The sequence below is a fragment of the Pelodiscus sinensis genome, chromosome 15, assembly GCF_049634645.1.
Source record: "Pelodiscus sinensis isolate JC-2024 chromosome 15, ASM4963464v1, whole genome shotgun sequence".
Taxonomy (NCBI): domain Eukaryota; kingdom Metazoa; phylum Chordata; order Testudines; family Trionychidae; genus Pelodiscus; species Pelodiscus sinensis.
This window is the reverse complement of record NC_134725.1, coordinates 31,876,433-31,894,470: the sequence shown is the minus strand read 5'-3', so window position 1 is coordinate 31,894,470 and position 18,038 is coordinate 31,876,433. Positions and strand designations below refer to the sequence as shown.

The 18,038-nt window shown below is 46.7% G+C and overlaps 1 protein-coding gene and 1 long non-coding RNA gene across 14 annotated transcripts in view; one reads left to right on the top strand and one right to left on the bottom strand.

The window, feature by feature from the left end:
- The window catches only part of PITPNM2 (phosphatidylinositol transfer protein membrane associated 2), a 263,306-nt gene that overhangs the window by 12,742 nt on the left and 232,526 nt on the right, over positions 1-18,038 (bottom strand). For 9 of the 12 annotated variants that reach the window (XM_075898565.1, XM_075898564.1, XM_075898562.1 and 6 more), the window contains 2 exons: positions 17,649-17,813; positions 10,295-10,443 (listed from right to left, as the gene is read on the bottom strand). In XM_075898565.1, the coding sequence (XP_075754680.1) occupies positions 10,295-10,443; positions 17,649-17,813 (314 nt within the window). The remainder of the gene's footprint in view (positions 1-10,294; positions 10,444-17,648; positions 17,814-18,038) is intronic. The other 3 variants (XM_075898566.1, XM_075898570.1, XM_075898571.1) reach the window with 2 other exon arrangements.
- Positions 17,812-18,038, top strand: part of LOC142818511 (uncharacterized) — a 39,580-nt gene continuing 39,353 nt past the window's right edge. For both annotated transcript variants that reach the window (XR_012896013.1, XR_012896012.1), the window contains exon 1: positions 17,812-17,973. This is a non-coding gene — a long non-coding RNA (uncharacterized LOC142818511). The remainder of the gene's footprint in view (positions 17,974-18,038) is intronic.

Genomic DNA, 18,038 nt, shown 5'->3' with positions numbered 1-18,038 from the left:
GCTAAGATCCCAGAAGGCTCTCTCATTTCGCTAGAGTCAATCCCAGTTGCCTGTCATGTAGCATTTCTATTTAAAAACATTGCATGTGGCATTCTCCTGTCTTGCTTCTGTAGCTCCTCTCATTTTGACCAAGACATTAGATATTAAGCCAGGTTTAACAATGGGCCAGCAGAGTTCTGTAATCTAGGAGACCAGAGTTCAGGACGGGAATCGGGCTCTGGTTCCATAGAGAGGTTCAGGCACATCATACAGGTGTAATGTTCCTGCACTGAAATGAAGATGAACAGACTGGGACAATGGGATTTTCAAAGTGTGCAAACATTTCCTATGGTAAGCTCCACTAGTCAGCTGGCTGGACCAAATAGCAAAAGGAAAAGGGTTTACATCCTGTGTTCACACTACAGCTAGACTGCCCTTCAGTCCATTCATAGAATCATAGAGCTGGAAGAGACCTCAGGAAGTCATCAAGTCCAGCCCCCTGCCCAAGGCAGGACCAATCCCAACTAAATCAATCCAGCCTGGGCTTTGTCAAGCTGAGACTTAAACACCTCTAGGGATGGAGATTCCACCACCTCCCTAGGTAACCCATTCCAGTGCTTCACCACCCTCCTAGTGAAACAGTTTTTCCTAATATCCAACCTAGACCTCCCCCACTGTAACTTGAGACCATTGCTCCTTGTTCTGCCATCTGTCACTCCTGTGAACAGCCTCTCTCCATCCTTTTTGGAACCTCCCTTTTAGGAAGTTGAAGGCTGCTATCAAATCCCCCCTCACTCTTCTCTTTTGCACACTAAACAAACCCAAATCCCTGTCTCTCCTCATAGGTCATGCGCTCCAGCCCCCTAATCATTTTGGTTGCCCTCCGTTGGACCCTCTCCAATGTGTCCACATCCTTTCTATAGTGGGGGGCCCAGAACTGTACACAATATTCCAGATGTGGCCTCACTAGAGCTGAATAAAAGGGAATAATCACTCCTCTGGATCTGCTGGCAATGCTCCTCCTATTGCACCCTAATATGCCATTAGCCTTCTTGGCTACAAGGGCACACTGTTGACTCATATCCAGCTTCTCATCCACTGTAATCCCCAGGTCCTTTTCTGCAGAACTGCTACTTAGCCATTCAGTCCCCAGCCTGTAACAATGCTTGGGATTCTTCTGTCCCAAGTGCAGGACTCTACACTTGTCCTTGTTGAACCTCATCAGATTTCTTTTGGCCCAATCCTCTAATCTGTCTAGGTCACTCTGGACCCGATCCCTGCCCTCCAGTGTATCTACCTCTCCCCATAGCATAGTGTCATCTGAAAACTTGCTGATGAGGCAATCCATCCCCGCATCCAGATAATTAAAGATGTTGAACAAAACTGGTCCAAGAACAAATCCTTGGGGCACTCTGCTAGAAACTGACGGCCAACCTGACATCAAGCCGTTGATCATTACCTGCTGGGCCCGACAGTCTAGCCTACTTTCTATCCATTTTACAGTCCATTTATCCAATCCATACTCCCTTAACTTGCTGGCAAGAATATTGTAGAAGACCATATCAAAAGCTTTGCTAAAGTCAAGGTATATCACATCCACTGACTTTCTCATATCCACAGAGCCAGTTACCTCATTATAGAAGCTAAACAGATTGGTCAGGCATGACTTGCCCTTCGTTAATCCATGTTGACTATTCCTGATCACTTTCCCCTCTTACAAGTGCTTCAAAATGGATTCCTTGAAGATCCCCTCCATGATTTTTCCAGGGACTGAGGTAAGGCTGACTTGTCTGTAGTTCTCTGGATTGTCCTTCTTCCCTTTTTTAAAGATGGGCACTGCATTTGCCTTTTTCCAGTCATCCGGGATCTCTCCTGATCTCCATGAGTTTTCAAAGATAATGACCAAAGGCTCCGCAATGACATTTTCCAACTCCCTCAGTACCCTTGGATGCATTAAATGTGGATGTGTGTATGTTTAGCTTTTCTAAATACAGTAGACTTCCGATAATCCGGCACCTTTGGGACCCAGGTGGTGCTGGATTATCAGAAATGCCGGACTATCAGGAGGTACTCTGGCAGAGGCAGGTCTTGTCGGAGGGGAACAGCACCGCAAGCGCCGAACCCTCCGCCATTTTAAAAGGCAAAGCCTGCGAGCCGCGGAAGCAGAGAGGGGGAGAGAAGCAGGCAGCCGCTTCAAGAGGTTCTAGTCAATTACACTGCCACCGCTGGATCAACAGGCTCTCAATCTACCTTTCCCCTCTACTGCCTGGGGCGGGGGGTAAGAGGTCGGCGGGTGGGGGGGTGCTGAACCCTCCCTCCTGTCGCAGGGACGCAAAGCCTGCAAGCAGCAGAGCCACAGAGGCAGCAAGAGGCAGGCAGCTGTTTTAAAAATTTCTAGTCAATTACACTACCCCAGGCTGGATCCACAGGCGACAGGCTCTCAATCTACCCTTCTTCTCTACTGCCCGGAGGAGGGGGGTGGGCAGGAGAAGGTAGGGGTCGGCGGGGGTGTGCTGAACCCTCCCTCCTGTTGCAGGGAGGCAAAGCCTGCGAGCAGCGGAAGGGGAGAGGCGGCGAGAGGCAGGCAGACGCATTCAGGAAGTTCTAGTCAGTTACACTTACTCCAGCTGGATCCACAGCCAACAGGCTCTCAATCTACCTTTCCTCTCTACTGCCCGGAGGGGGGGGCAGGAGAGGGTAGGGGTTGGCAGGGGTGTGCTGAACCCTCCCTCCTGTTGCAGAGAGGCAAAGCCTGCAAGGGGCAGAACCAGAGAGTGGGCAAGAGGCAGGCAGCCGCATTTGGGAAGTTCTAGTCAATTACACTGCCCCAGGCTAGATCCACAGCGGACAGGCTCTCAATCTACCTTTCCTCTCTACTGCCTGGAGGAGGGGGGGGGGGCAGGGGAAGGTAGGGGTTGGCGGGAGAGGGGGCGGGGGTGTGCCAAACGCTCCCTCCTGCTGCAGTGAGGCAAAGCCAGCAAGCGGCAGAACCAGAGAGGGAGGGAGAGGCAGGCAGCTGTTTCAAGAAGTTCTAATCAGTTACACTGCCCCGGCAACAGACTCGCAATCTACCTTTCCTCTCTACTGCCTCTCGTCCCACTCTCTGGTTCTGCCGCTTGCTGGCTTTGCCTCCCTGCAGCAGGAGGGAGGGTTTGGCACACCACCACCCCCTCCCCCGCCGACCTCTACCTTCCCCTGCTCCCCCCTCCTCCAAGCAGTAGAGAGGAAAGGTAGACTGAGAGCCTGTCGCTGTGGATCCAGCCCGGGGCAGTGTAATTGACTAGAAATTCCTGAAGCAGCTGCCTGCCTCTTGCCCCCTCTCCAGCACCCTGCAACATGACGGAGAGTGTGGCGCCCGCGCTCCCAACCTCGGTCCCCTTCTCCTTCCTCTCTCCTTCCCCTCCCGCCCCCCAGGGGCAATAGATAGAGCAAAGATAAATTGCAAGCCTGTCACCTGCAGATCCAGCCGCAGTTAGTGTAATTGATTAACAACTTGAAGCAGCTGCCGGAGCACTTCCGGGTTGCAGTTGGTGCCGGACCGTCAGGCATACTGGACCACTGGATGCCGGACCACCAGAGTTTTACTGTAGTTCCTAACTTGTTCTTTCCCCATCAAGGGCTGTCCACCTCCTTCCCATACTGCGTTGTCTAGTGCATTCCAGAGAGCACACTGCATGGAGCATTTTGAAATTTACTATGGTCAGATATTTTTCCAATTAATTACGATTTTCCCTACCCAGGCCCTGGAAAGACTGAAAGGTGCTCTGTCATCTTATTTTAAAAACCTCACACATTCCCTCTTGTGTCACATGCAGTGCCATATAGGTTAAAACTAAAGTAGTCTGATAGGCTAGTTTATGTTGTGGAATTTAGGCTGGCTGTTTCATTTTCCCATTTCACTCACAGCAAAAGCAGATTGCTCCGATTCACCTTTTGGTTTTTTTAATATATCTGCCCCACCTCCATCTCACCCCCCAGTGATGCTGGGGAATGAAGAGCTCAGGGAATGAATAAAATAATGGCCTTCACTGATGAAAATTTGAAAAATGAAAACATTTCTGATCATATTTGGGTTTATTTGTTTTATTAAAGTCTACGATTTTGGGACTAAATCTACTTGATAGCTTCCTTTTACTCTGAGTGCCTTTCAGTGAAGATTAAAAGCATGTACTTTCATTAGCTTTCCAATGTTGGCATCCTTGGTGTTGAATAAGAGGTAAGGAGGGATGGTGCCCTGAAAGAATAGCAGGGGATGTGAAATAAGAGAAAGCTAATGCTCTAGAAGCAGTAGAGAAAGATGAGACTAAACAAACCACCCTGCAGAGACAGTCACTGCCAAGCTCCAGGGACTTCGAATGGATGGCAGGGACATTTTTCATGCCACAAGATGTAAAGTCACATGCTGCATTACACAAGCTTGGTTGCATTCTGAGTAACTAGCTGAGCTATTCTAGAACATAATCTTTTGTTAGACTCTTTAATGTGGTTTCCTTCCTGTAGCTGTTTAGGCAAAGCTCCACATGGAAGCCTACTATTCAAAATGAGGAGAGCCAGCATGACAGTGCAACATTGACTCACTGGATTGGAAATGAGGGACAGGTCAGGAAATAAAGGGTCAAGATAGATTAATACTAGGGGACTGCATCCATCAGTGCTAACATCCCTGTTGTTATGGAACCTACAGACAATTTAGATGAAGAAGAGTTTGCCAATAAAGGGCTATAAATAACAGAGCTGCAGTCAGATATGCTGCAACAGAGCAAGGGTAATTTAATCAGCTGAGCTAATACATGGCAATATGAGGAGCTGGATCCTGCCAAGTGCTGAGTATCTGCAAAGGTAAAGATGCTAGTACTTTATTTAAGCAGGTTCAAAGGGTTAGATTGAAAGGAGACATACCTAATACCATAAAATCAGGATTAAATAATTATCCTCCATCTTTTAGCACAGGGTCCCCTGAAATTTACTCTGGCAGAAGTGACTAATGCAGTCGATGCCAAAGTAGCCAGATCCTCTACTGAATGATCCAGCACTATGTCACTAGCAAATCAGAATAAATGGAGGAAGAGCCCAAATGAATGCAGTTGGCTCCAGGGTAGCTAATGTCAGTCTAGGACAGGAGTTCTCAAAGTAGTCCACGGCCACCTCCCAGGTGGTCCACGGCTCAAGCTCGGCTCTCCATCTTAACCCCCACACAGCAGGGAGGCCACTCTGCCACTCAAGCCTACCGGTCGGAGGGCATGCGGGTGATAGTGGGGAGGTGAAGAAAACAAGCTCATCACCCCTCCCTCTCTCATGCAGGCTGCAGAGCTACAGGTGGAGAAATGCCACCCCACCCGCCTCCATTGCAAAGTCCCACCCACTGCTGCATGTCCACCTCGCCTGGGCCCCACCGAGCTCATGGTTACTAAGGTAACAGCAATGCATCCTTTGGTTGCTCCCGCAGGGCAGGCAGCAGGTTGGGCTGCGTGGGGCCCAGCCAGGCAAGGAGGGCTCTCATGGTGCACGAGCAACCAGCACCCTCTCCCATCCCAACCAGTAGGTTAGGCTGTGCTGTGCCCGATGGCGGTGGGAGAAGGCGGTGCTGGGGCTGAGGAGCCCCCCCACCCTCCCAGGAGGCAGGTGGGAACTTGGGGCCCTTAGGGGCTTTGCACTCGCAGGGACTTTGTCTGGGGGAAGGGGCCAAGCCACTTCAGTGCCCCCCCACTAAGGGTGCCAGGGACTGGGCTCCCATGGGAGCTCACCCCCAGCAGTACTGGACACTCCAGGATCATCCACTCATCCCCTCCTCACTGTGCCCAGCCTCCCTGTTTCCATCCCCCATTTCCCTGAACCACCCCCAGCAACCCTGACCCCAGCCCTATTCTAAGGGGCACACTGTACCCCATCTCTCTGAACCCCATAGCCACTCTATTCCCAACTTTATCCCCAGGCACTCCCTGACCCCAGCTTTCTGCCCCTGGCCAGAGACCCTACCCCAAAACCCCTACTGCACCCTGTCTCCTTGCCAGATACCCTGCACCCTTCCTTGCTCCTGCTCACTCCCCTCCAGGCCAGACACCTACCCCCACCCTGGTCCTGCATCCACTGTTCCTCCATGTACCCACCCTCTTGGCCATAACACTGCACCCTTCCTTGCTCCTGCTCCCCTCCCCTGGCCAGACACCCTACTCCCAGCCCACTTTCGCACCCTACCTCCCACCCAAACCATGCAACCTCTCCCGCTTCTGCACCCCTCTTCCCTTCCAGATCCTGCACCCCATCCCTATCTCACTCGCTTCCTGTACTCCCAGCCGTATCCCACTCACTGGCAGCCCTGTCCCTCACAATGAACCCCTCAAATTTGTCCCCACCCCAGAGCTGAAGGGGGTCCATAAAATCCACTAACTCTGGAACGCCAGAAAAGTAAATCTGACCTATGGGAAGCCCTGAACCTCCAGTCCTCCCTGCTCCTTCCCTTTGCCCTGTAGGGCTAGAGCGCTAGAGGAGTGAGGTTTCTCAGTTGGGGGCCACATCACTGAGGGTTGGGAATTTTTTTACTTCTTACTTTGTGGTCCCCAACTGATTTTTCTGTGGGTCAGTGGCCCCCCAACACAAAAAAGGTTCTTCATGCCTGCTATAAATAAAGAAAACATTGAAACCTTTTGTGTTGGACATAATATTTTACTTTATTTCAAACGAAGTTTGATAAACTAACATGAGAAAGTTAAAATGCTTAATCTGTTTAATAATTTAAATTAAACCATTCTTGCCAGGTGCAGCACAGCAAAATGGCATAGGTGTAATTATGAAATTACAGGCAGTCCCCGGGTTACGTACAAGATAGGGACTGTAGGTTTGTTCTTAAGTTGAATTTGTATGTAAGTCGGAACTGGCTCCAGATTCAGCTGCTGCCACTGAAACTGACCAGGGGCTGACTACAGGAAGCCTGAGGCAGAGTTGCTCTGCCCCCAGCTTCCTGGAATCAGCCTGATCAGTTTCAACAGCTGCTGAATCTGGAGCCTGGGACAGAATAGCTGGGGCGCTGCCCGGTAGGTTCCCACAGGACCAACCCGGCAGCACCCCAGCTGCTCTACCCGAGGCGTCCCGCAACAAAAGCTTGGTCTGCTGGGAGGGGGGGGCGCACTAGCAAAGCCACACAGGCGGAGAGACCCCGCTGCCCGTGCGGCTTTGCTCCTGTCCCCCCCAGCAGACCAGAGAGACCCGAGCAAAGCCCCACAGGCGGCGGGGTCCCTCCGCCTGTGTGGCTTTGCTCCTGTCTCCCTGGTCTGCTGGGGGGGGGGCCAGCAAAGCCGCTGGACCCCCCCAGCACACTAGGGGGACAGGAGCAAAGCCGCCCAGGCGGCGGGGGTCCTGCTGCCTGGGCAGCTTTGCTCGTTTGCCTGGAAGCAAAGCCGCCCAGGCAGCGGGACCCCCGCTGCCTGGGCGGCTTTGCTCCCGGGCAAACGAGCAAAGCCGCCCAGGTGGCGGCTTTGCTCGGGTGTCCCTGGTCTGCTGGGGGGGGGGGGGGGTCTAGCGGCTTTGCTGGACCCCCCCAGCAGACCAGGGAGACCGGGAGAAGCTTTTTTCACCCCGGAGGACACAGGCGGCGACCCGCCGCCCGTGAGCTCCGGGGCGAGAAAAGCCCCGTTCGTAAGTGCGGATCCGACATAAGTCGGATCCGCGTAAGTTGGGGACTGCCTGTAATGGTGAGTTTCCATTAGCAACTGGTAGTCTGCGGAAAGGCTTATATTGAACCAGGTGGTCCATGGACCAAAAAGTCTGAGAACCACTGGTCTAGGATCATTACTCCACAATCCCAGCAGGATGGGGAAGCAAGCCCTTTGTTTTGGCTGGCCTGCCCTCTCAACCGTTCCCTTTGCCCCTCGCCCCCCAAGAAGATGCACCAAATGAAAAGATGTTTTAAAGTCCTCATCAGGGAAAGAACTTGAAGCAGGGACATTGAACATCTGAAAGGAGGACAGATTCAGCAAGTTGCAATCCACAGAAGCAGTATTCTCTCAGCTGGGATGAAAATGACAGTGAGCATCTCTACCTGAGTTTTAGAAATGAATGATGTTTTGCCAGGGCAATAAGGTCACTAGAGTGGCACTTTGGGCTGGTGTATTTTTTCTTTGTGCACCATTATGTTTGTAAGTCTCAGAGGGGTAGTCATGTTAGTCTGTAACTTTAAAACCAACGAGTAGTCCCATGACACCTTAGAAACTAACAAAAATATACAGTGTCACGAGCTTTCTGATAAAGTAGGTTTTACCCACAAAAGCACAAGATACTATATATATTTTTGTTAGTCTCTAAGGTGCCACAGGACTACTTGTTATTCATGATGTTTGTGTTACAGTGAGGGATTGTTATGTTATGACACTATACTGCTCTTTTAAAGAACAATATCAACTTAATCCTGGGAAGAGTTTTCAAACCCTGTGAGGGCTAAGTTGGGCTTCTTAATCTATACTGAGACAACCAAAATTCACAGGCGTTAAGCACTTGCAGCTCCCATTGTCTTCTGTGGGATTTGTGCTATTTAGTGTCTCTAAAAAAAGAACAAAACATATCAGGCTATTCTGATGTAGCTGCCTAAGTATAAATCTAGAATCCCAACTTTAGACCCCCTGCTTTAAATACACTGGCCCATTTGTCACAAGCTAGCAAGTTTCTTTTTTCTTTAACTATTTATGCTCTTTGTTTACTCTGTTTTCTCTATATGAGCAAGGGCAATCAAGAAGAATATGTCCCCCTTTTGTTCTGGTTGTTTTCCCTGCCAGGGTCTTAGTGCAGCTATTTTTGGATTTCATGTTCTTCTGAGAAACAAACCATTTTCAATGTTTGGGGTGTGCATGTTTTTTTCTAAATCTATTTCTCTTTAAAACAAAAAACAATATGATTTTGCAAAATTTAAATCTGTGACCAAAGTTAAGCTGACAAAATCCAGAATGTGATGCTCCAGAAACCTAATCCTGTGAGAAGTAATTTAAACTGTGGTACAAAGTTTTGAATCTTGAAGCAAAACCCTTTACCGGGTTTCTACAATAGGTTTCCGGGTGTTTAAGGGCTCACTTGAAAGCCCAAATGGAGGCTGGAGCACTTTAACTTGTTAATCTGAATCTGAAACTTACACTTTTGTTTCATTCCATGTAGGGTTTGCACCAAGAGCTTCCTTTTGAACTTAACGTTTGAAAGGATGTTAAAACTCAAAGCAAAGCTCAAACCAAACATCACCTAATTTTGCCTCAAAATCACAAAGGGCTGCAAGACTATATGAAATGGGCCAAGACGACTACAAATGATTCAGATTAGGGATGTAAGTGAGTAGATGACTAATTGACGACCCGATAAGCCTAGGGTCACCAAGTAGTCGAGTCGACTACTCACATTGTCTCCCTCTCCTTCCAGCCTCTGTAACAGAGGCAGCAAGTGGGGAGGGGAGCAGGAGCCAGTGCTGGGGGGAGCCAGCTGAAAAGCCATTTCCCCCCAGCACTGTTTCTGCAGTGCTGCCTGCCCTACCTTGCTGCTGCCTCTGTCATAGGCAGTGGTAAGGGAAGGGGCAATATTCCCTCTAAGCTGTGTGTGAGCACTGCTTCACAAGTGATGAATCAGCTCTGCACTGTCAGTCAGCTCCCAGGGAGCCCTAAGCCTCTGACTGGATGGGGCTGATTAATCACCTGTGAAAGCTGTGCTGCCAGGAAGCTCAGAGGGAACACTAGCCAGGGCTTGCTTTTAAAATGTAGTAAGAGTTGGGCACTCAGGCAGCACAACTCAATCTGGGCTCATGCAGGTCCGGGATCAAATCCCACTGTGGCTCTGCAATTTAAAAGGCAGTAGGAGCCGGACAGCCTGCTTTTACTCCCTTTTAAATTGCAGAGCCACAGCAGGGTTTGGTTCTACACTTTTAATGAGCCAGGACTGAGCCAGGCTGCCTATCCACTAATTGAGTAGTCGATAAAAATTCTATTGACTACTCAATTAGTTAAATACCCACTTCTTAACATTCCTAATTCAGATTTTAGTGACCTTCTCTCCAAGAACTTGTTCCAATAACAAAAGCCAATTTTGTGATTTGGGGGGTTCCATGAAAAGACTGTGCAGTAAGTATTATTTGCAAGGCATCTGCATTTGATACAGCACAGGAAGGGAAAGGAGATGGATCTGTACCTGTAAAGGATACATTTTTTGCCTCCATTGTTATGCTGAGCCCTCATTAGTGTCAACAAAAGTTATTATGGAAGGTGCAGCAAAGGGAAAAGAGACTTCAAAATATTTTCCAACAAAAATTAGGCATAAGGGACAAGAAAAAAGCATGAAATATTTGTTGTACCTGTCTCAGTAGGAAGGAGACTACATCTGTCGATTCCCAGTAGCTTGCATGGAAGAGATGTGGTAAGGCTACCGTTGGAAAGGCAGTCAGTGCATCGGGACAGTAAAGGGCATAGTCTATTCTTTTTGTTCCCCACCATCTGGCAGCAACTAGTAAAAGAAAAGGCTCGTTAAAGAGAGAAGCGAGAGCATGGTCTCAGATGTTAACCTCAGGCCATGGGTCTTTGTACTGGGCAATTTCTTCCCCGTTGATTTTATTGTTAAGAGACAGCAAACTTTGCTCAACACAACTCAAATGTATTAATGAGCCCCTGCCCAAGGATTGTATGAGGGTCAGAGCATGATTTTTCCTTTATTAAATCAAACAGGATATCCCTGGAAGGGAGACAGTAACTAGCCATTAATCTGCACCCAAAGGGAATATGAGGCAGAGACCAAAGGCTGGTGACTTCATGCCCAGCTAGAGTATTAGAGGCCATTAATATATGCCCTAGAGTCTCTTGTGGATACCAGAATAGCAATAATCAAAATAACTCTTGAGACTAGACAGAGCATGTACATCATCAGTGCTTCTGGAAACAGCTAGTGGGGTGTCCTCAAGTGCAGGGTCACTCCCACTCATAGTGAGTTTGTGACAATGTCCTGATGCTATGGTGATGGGGAGCCAATAAACCTCTTAATTGGTACAGCAAAAATGAAAAAGAGTCTCTGCGTTGAGGTGGGTTGGGGGGAGAGCCACGGATATCTCTATGTACTACAATCTTTCCCGGACCTGACAAGCTCTGTGTAAGCTCAAAAGCTTGTCTCTCTCACCAACATAAATTGGTTCAATAAAACCTATTGTCTCACCTGGGACCGACACAGCCAGAATAAAACTGCAAACATATCCCTGAATCCTTTTAAGTTCCAGGGACCTCCTTTAAGCAGAGTCTAGCAGATGCTGTTAAAGGCAAAAATCTAAACAAACAGGATGTTTCCCTTTTATTTTCACTGAGGTACAAGCCCTCTCAATCCCAGAGAGTTAAACTCCCACATTCTGTTATTAATAGCAGAAATGAAAACTGAAGGCAAAGGAGCCACAGGTTAGTTGCTATGGAAAGACATGAACAAAACACCAGAAGGGGGGAAAAAACTGGATTATAAGACAGGCTAATGAAGCATTCATCATCTTCACCACCTCTGGAGTGCTGCTGAAGCAATTTGCTCAGCTTCTGCAGCATCTTCACAGCAAACCCTCTGCCCAGCAAGAGAGCCAAGGAGTCCCCAAACTCTGCAGCTCTCAAAACAGAAGCTTTGGTAAGTTTTGAGGAAGGAGGGATGGTGAATCTAAGGACAATTCCCCAGGCTCCCTCAGAATCTGTTGGGGTGGAGGCTGGGGAAATCAGTAGCTACAGGATAATTAAGAATCCAACAGAAAAGTGAACTACCTTATTTTAATACCATGTCACTCTCCCAGTAACGGAGCCAGACTATGGGGATATTCGTGGAAGTGAGGTGAGTGATTAGATGTGCTCAGTGGAGGGAACTTATCTACTGATTGTTACCCAAAACGCAAGGAACAGCCAATCAGATTCTTCAGCTAGACCAGACATTCTCCAACTTTTCCCGTTAAATGAATCCACATTCCCTCCCAGGTCCCCCCCTACTGCTCAGATTCCACTCTTTAGTGCTTGTTCTTCACAATATTTCCTTCGGTAAGACCACAGCTGGAGACCCACCAGCAGTCCACAAATGACAGCACAGCTGGTCACACTTACCAGATGGGGGCCTTGCCAAGGTTTGACCTCACACTGAACTCTGAAATAACCACATAATCACTTTTTCAAATGAGTAACAGGGACAGCGGAGCAGGTCATAGCTTTTAGAGCCAAAAGCAAGAGGCTGCCTTTCTAGAGACAGGCAGCCTTGAACTCCCACATGGTTTGTGATGAAAATGCAGCTGCAAGAGACTAACGGCCCCCCGGAGGAGTGGTGTTAGGAGTCATAGCTGCATGCAAGTAGAAAGCTGGGGCTTGGACAAGAAGCTAAGGGTTCACTAGTATGGCTTTGCTGATTCTTTTGAAAACATTCTCTGATAAGGCACTTTGGTACCAGAAACAAAAAAGAGACAGCCTAACATGGGAAGGGATGTGATAACTTTCACCTAGCAGACACCCCCATTAGAAAATCAGGGCCCAGGGAAGTGTTGCCCACTCTTTCCACAAGTGAGCAGATGACTCCTGTGCAGAGGTCCCAGCAAGAGCCACAGGGGGGTGATCTGAGATATGGCATTGGTATGTGCCTATGCCTTCTGGTTTAGTAAGGGCAGCTGTGAACCATGCTTCCACATGCAAATATTCCTGATTCTAGGAAGAATAATGGGGGTGGGCGGACTGCTAGCAGGCAGAATACAGGTCCTGCCTTTTCTGAATTCTTCTGTGCCAGTTTGGGTCCTCTGCTTTTCCTGTTTGGCACAGGATTTGACACGCAATGGCCATTTATACAGTGATTTTGATCTATCCAAAGACATGATTTTCGGCTTGCGATTCTGGCTATGGAATTACCAAGGATTGGTAAAGTCCCAGGTATTGGTAAAAATCCAGCTTTCCACTCCTCATACAAGTCCTATTATCAGTCAGTTTCAGATTCTTGATACAGAACAGCCAAGATTAACTCCTTTCTGCTAGGAAGAGATTGCAACAGGAGCTGTGGCCAGTGCAGTTGCTCTCACATCTCTGTCTAAAAAGAGTTTGTGCCAGCATCAGCAGTGCTCCAGCTGATCTTCCAAGCAAGTATTTGTTAAATGGTGCTAAGGCTGCAAGTGCCCTTGATGAAAGGAGAAAGCAGGATTCCTCAGTAGAAGAGAACTGCCCCAATTAAATATTTAAGAGATTAGTTGGATAGGTAAGTCCCCTCTCCAGAAAACCTCACTTGATGTCCAGGTCTGGTATTTGTAGAATATGGTCTAGATCCCAACCTGATGGCCCCCTCAAGCCTTCTTCCTAAATGATTCTGAGGTATGTCATGTTTATGCTGCCTACATCTTTTGATCGAGGCTTAGATGGGGGATTTGTGAGGGAGAGCAAGTTGGGACAGAAGACTAAATCCTCCTTTGGCGCGGTTAAGATGATTTTTATTTTCCACGGGAACAACATTTAAAAAACATACACACAAACAAAAACCCATACTTATTATCACAGCACGCACATGCAGAACACATCAGCTTTGTCCTCCAGCAATTAGCATTGTGATGGAGAAGACAAATGGTTTTAAGAAACAAGATGGTGATCCCATGAGTGGGAACTATTATTTTGGAGTTGAAATTAAGAACTGACATCTATTTCCTGATTAAAAGGTGAATGCTGACCACCTGCCCATCAAGTAGCCTTTCTTTATGGAGGAGAGTTGAGGGCTATGAATCTTCTTTTCTCACCCAAAGGCTGCTGCACAGTTAGTAGGATGTTGCTGCTCCATGGGAAAGAGGGAGTTAAGCCTGTTCATCCACAGAGTTAGCCATCCCCCTCCACTCCACAGTGACATGGAGAGGGAACTCTACATAAACAGGGCCGTGGAATTTCATGTTGTAGATTCTCACATGACTTCATTCAATGGAATCACAGTGGCTTGTTCTGAGCCTTTGAAGCTGGCCCTGGAAGGGATGTAAATGCATTTGGAAGGAATAACTCAAGTGGTTGCTGAGGCTGGGCTCTCTCTCAGTGAGTCAAAGTCAAAACCTTCACTGCTACATTTCTGATACTAGCAGCCATCTGAGTAGGACGACAAAAATCATGTTGCAAAACCAAATTCTTAATAATCTAACAAATGGGGTGGAAAGGTCAACTCTTCTGTTCAGCAATACATGTGGAAATGCCAGTGAAATGGAAGGAGGGAAGTCAGTTTTAAGAGCAGGTCTTTCAGTCCAATACAAAAGCAACAGCTTTCATCTGACAAGTTAGATTCTGCTTTCTCCCTTAGACTCCATCCATTCCACTTGGGTCAGGGAGGTTATGTAGGCATAAGCAAGGGCACAAAAACTGTCCCCACCTTCGTATACTAAAGGCAGCTGGCAATTTGGAGACAGCTGGTCAAATCCATCTCCTGGTCAACTCCATCAGAGCTGATGAGCTTACTGAATTTGACCCACACTGTCTGCACAGCTCTACTTCCTCAGGTAAGGGAAATACAGGATATTTACACTAAACAGCTTTTTTCAGTTTGATAACATGAGGGCAGCTATCACTTCATTCTGTGTGTCTGGAGCCACCAATGCACTGTGGCTCTAATCCTTACAGAGTCCTTAGAGCACTACAATAATCAACACTTAATAACAACTCCTCCAGGATTTACCTTCCTGACTGGCTAAGCTCAGCAATTAACTCCAGGGGGTGAAATATGCACAAAACAAACCCTCTCTAATGAACCTTCTTCCCAGACAGGTTAACATTTAGCAAGAGGTAGTGCATAACATCAGGCAATCCCGCTGTGTGCTTTGTGTATTGGGTCTGATAGGATAAACAAATCTGCTCCTTAAGTATAGTGTAGGTAGCTTATTCCCACCACACACTGATATCTGGCCAAAGAAAATAGGAAGCTACTCAACTCCACTGTGGTATTTGCACCAAAATATTTCAGGGCCTATATAGGGCCCATGTAGATATCTTAATCCTAATACTAGGACCCTGTATACTGCTTTTCATAGCTAAAGTAGTTTAGACGCCTTTACTTATTCATCCTCACAGCCTGTCCACGAAGAGGGTAATATTATTCTTGTTTTACAGATGGGAAAATTGAGCCAGAGTGGCTCTATGACTTGCCCAAAGCTGCAGAGGGAGTTAGTATCAGAAAGGATGAGGATTTGGGATCTCCTCACTTTCAATCCTTTACTCAAACCATGCCCTGCACTCAGTTCAGTACTCTGAGGAGATACACGCACACATCCAGGAGAACAGGTGCCCCTTTGGTTTATTGTTTAAAAGTGGGCTAGTCAGAGATGCAGAAGGAAGTGAGGCAGATTTCAACGGGAGTCAGGAGCCTACAACCCCGGGGCTCCAAAGAACATCCCAGCCTACACATTTTGTTTTACAATAGGATTATATTACCTATATTTACCTCAGGATGACCTTTAAACCTTAGTGTTTAATTATAAGCTTAATAGTTCAAAGCAACTGGTCTATTAAAGGTGATATGAAAAAGGTATTTTTTAAAACTGGAATTATGCCTTTAGGGCTTCTGGCTTCCTTCCAGGTTCTTATAAAGTGTATTTGTTTTCTAAAAATACTGTTATTTCCTTAGAAATATCAGGAATGCCAGGGTTGGGCTGGCCAGATTTTTTGGCTGATTTGTTGGGGATAGAGAATGTCTGCTGTTAACACATCTTAATAAAGAGAAGGAGGAGGATGAATCTTAACTAAAGGCTGCCTTTCTCCAAAAGATTTCTTAGTCACTGAAGTTAAATGGGTCTTGACAATTTTTTTTAACTTAGTCTGATTAAAAACCACTTCCACGCTCACTAGCTCAGCTCTGGCTCTTGTAATGTCATAATTTTGTTAATTCTCCAGTCATCAGAGTTCTCTGGGTAAGATGAGCTGAATTTCTAATGTATAAAATAAATCAAACAAGAAAAGCTTCAGTTTCCACCCCAGAGATATTTTAAAAACCAAAAAGCAGCCCCCAAAAAGGGAAAGACCCCCTCTTTTCTCCTTGCAAATTACATTTAAATGTGCAATGAATCACCTGTGAAATCTTACATTATGTATCAAAAGTGCTGATCATACATCAATTGCATAAACCAATTATCAGCTGAACAATAGACCTAACATTTGATTCCCCAATGATGCACAAGGGCCAATGGTTGTGCAAGGTTATCAATTATCTTTTATACATGAATAATTTATGCCCATCATCACTCCAACATGTATAATATAGTGGCAGCCCACTGTATTATAATTGTAGGCATCTGTTCTTCCTAAGGGTGCATTCTCAATGTGTCACTGACAATAATAAAATTGGGCTTAGGTGGAATAGTTCCAACTTCTTATTAATCATTGAAAACAGAGCTTCAGACAAGCAATTACACTTGCTATCCTCCCTTAGTGCAAGGCTCCAAGATAGAAGCAGAGACTGGCTCTTGCCAACAAATTCGGACATGGGATTTAAAACAGCCCAAGACATTCTGGTTGAGCTCTACCTCCAGCGATAAAGTTAGTCCAAGTCTTTGGCAGTTTGACTCATCATTGCAGGAATTCACTGCAAAGCCTGTAGAGCCTGAATCCTACCTATTCCACTACACCTGTGGATGCCCAGAACCCCCTGCTCATGAGGGAGAATACATTTAAACAAAATTGGCTTCTGTTGAAACAAGAAATTGAGAGGCCAAAATAGCCCGATAGTTCACCCATGAATGTCTAGAATAAAGGACGTCCATTTCTGTGGGCATCAGTTTCAAAGGTGTAGATTAGATCAGTTTTCACATGGGGGGAGGAGGAGAGTCTGTCAAACTACTGCATTCACACCATAGATCCAAAGGACAGGTGAGTCTTATACAAATAGAACAGGTTATTGCATTGCTATAGATAATAAAAATAGTAACAAAACCACTCTGACATGTATGCATATTTTTAGTCAGGGGTCAGCTTTCCAGTGGATCAGAGAGCTCCATAGATTTTGCTTTGCAATAGATAAAGGAGTGGTTTTCCTTTAATAAGGAGCAAAATCTCTTTCATAGATGACCCAGGGCCATGCAGTCTGCTGTACTATGCTGCTATTACTAACTTAATTAAGCAAGAAATACAAGAGAATCAGCAGGTGTTATGACTACTCTTCATCAGGAAACATTATTAACAGCAGGAAATACTTTTTGTGTGCTATTTTCCCCAACTCTTTGTATTAGAAATATTAAAATGAGCTTAAGTACATGTGTAACCACTGACACTTTTCAGCAGTTACATGGTTACATGCAGATGAGAGCCTCTGATACAGTGTCAGCAGCACCTAAGGGTGGGGGGAGATGGTACCCCAAAGGGACCAGTGCACATGGGGAGCTGGTTTTTAAACTGACTTCCTGTGAGTACCAAAAGCCTGTGTAATAGTGAAGGTTAACTGATGAGCTCAGGCTCATCAGTTAATGATGTACATGGTTACACTTTCACATCCCTATTTTGTATCTGACAACTCGGCACAGCATGAAGTTCAAAGGATCATGGAGCAAAACAGTGGCTAACTCCAAACCAGGTTATACATTAAACATAAACACATACACAAAATAAAGACAGAACATTTCTATGTCTCTGTCCTACCCATTGAGGTCAGCCTGGTGTATGGTGCTGCTCCTTCAGTGCTATAGTGAGAATAAATCTTGGAGGGTGCGAAACACTTACTGTTAGCTATGTTGGAAGCAGTGTAACTGTCTGCCATTCCTGAGACCTGGCTGGCAATGCTGATCTCACTGGCCCTCCGGAACCCCCTGAACTGAGAGGTTGTTATGGGAGTGGAAAGGGACGCATTTTCCATGAAGACTGCACCATGAGACTGAACAACATCTGCTATGGAGTTGAAACAGGGAAATCAAAATATTAGACCAACAGACAGAGACCAGGCAAGATGAAATCAAGAGGCAAAAAAGGAAGCAAATAAGGATTGGCTTTCAGATGCAAAACCTTTCAACCCAGCTCTATTTTGAAAAGAAAGAAAACACCAGAGCAGGTAAAAAGAGAGTTGCCATTTAGCATATCACTGTTGGACTCACAAAAAGTAAAATGATCGGTTTA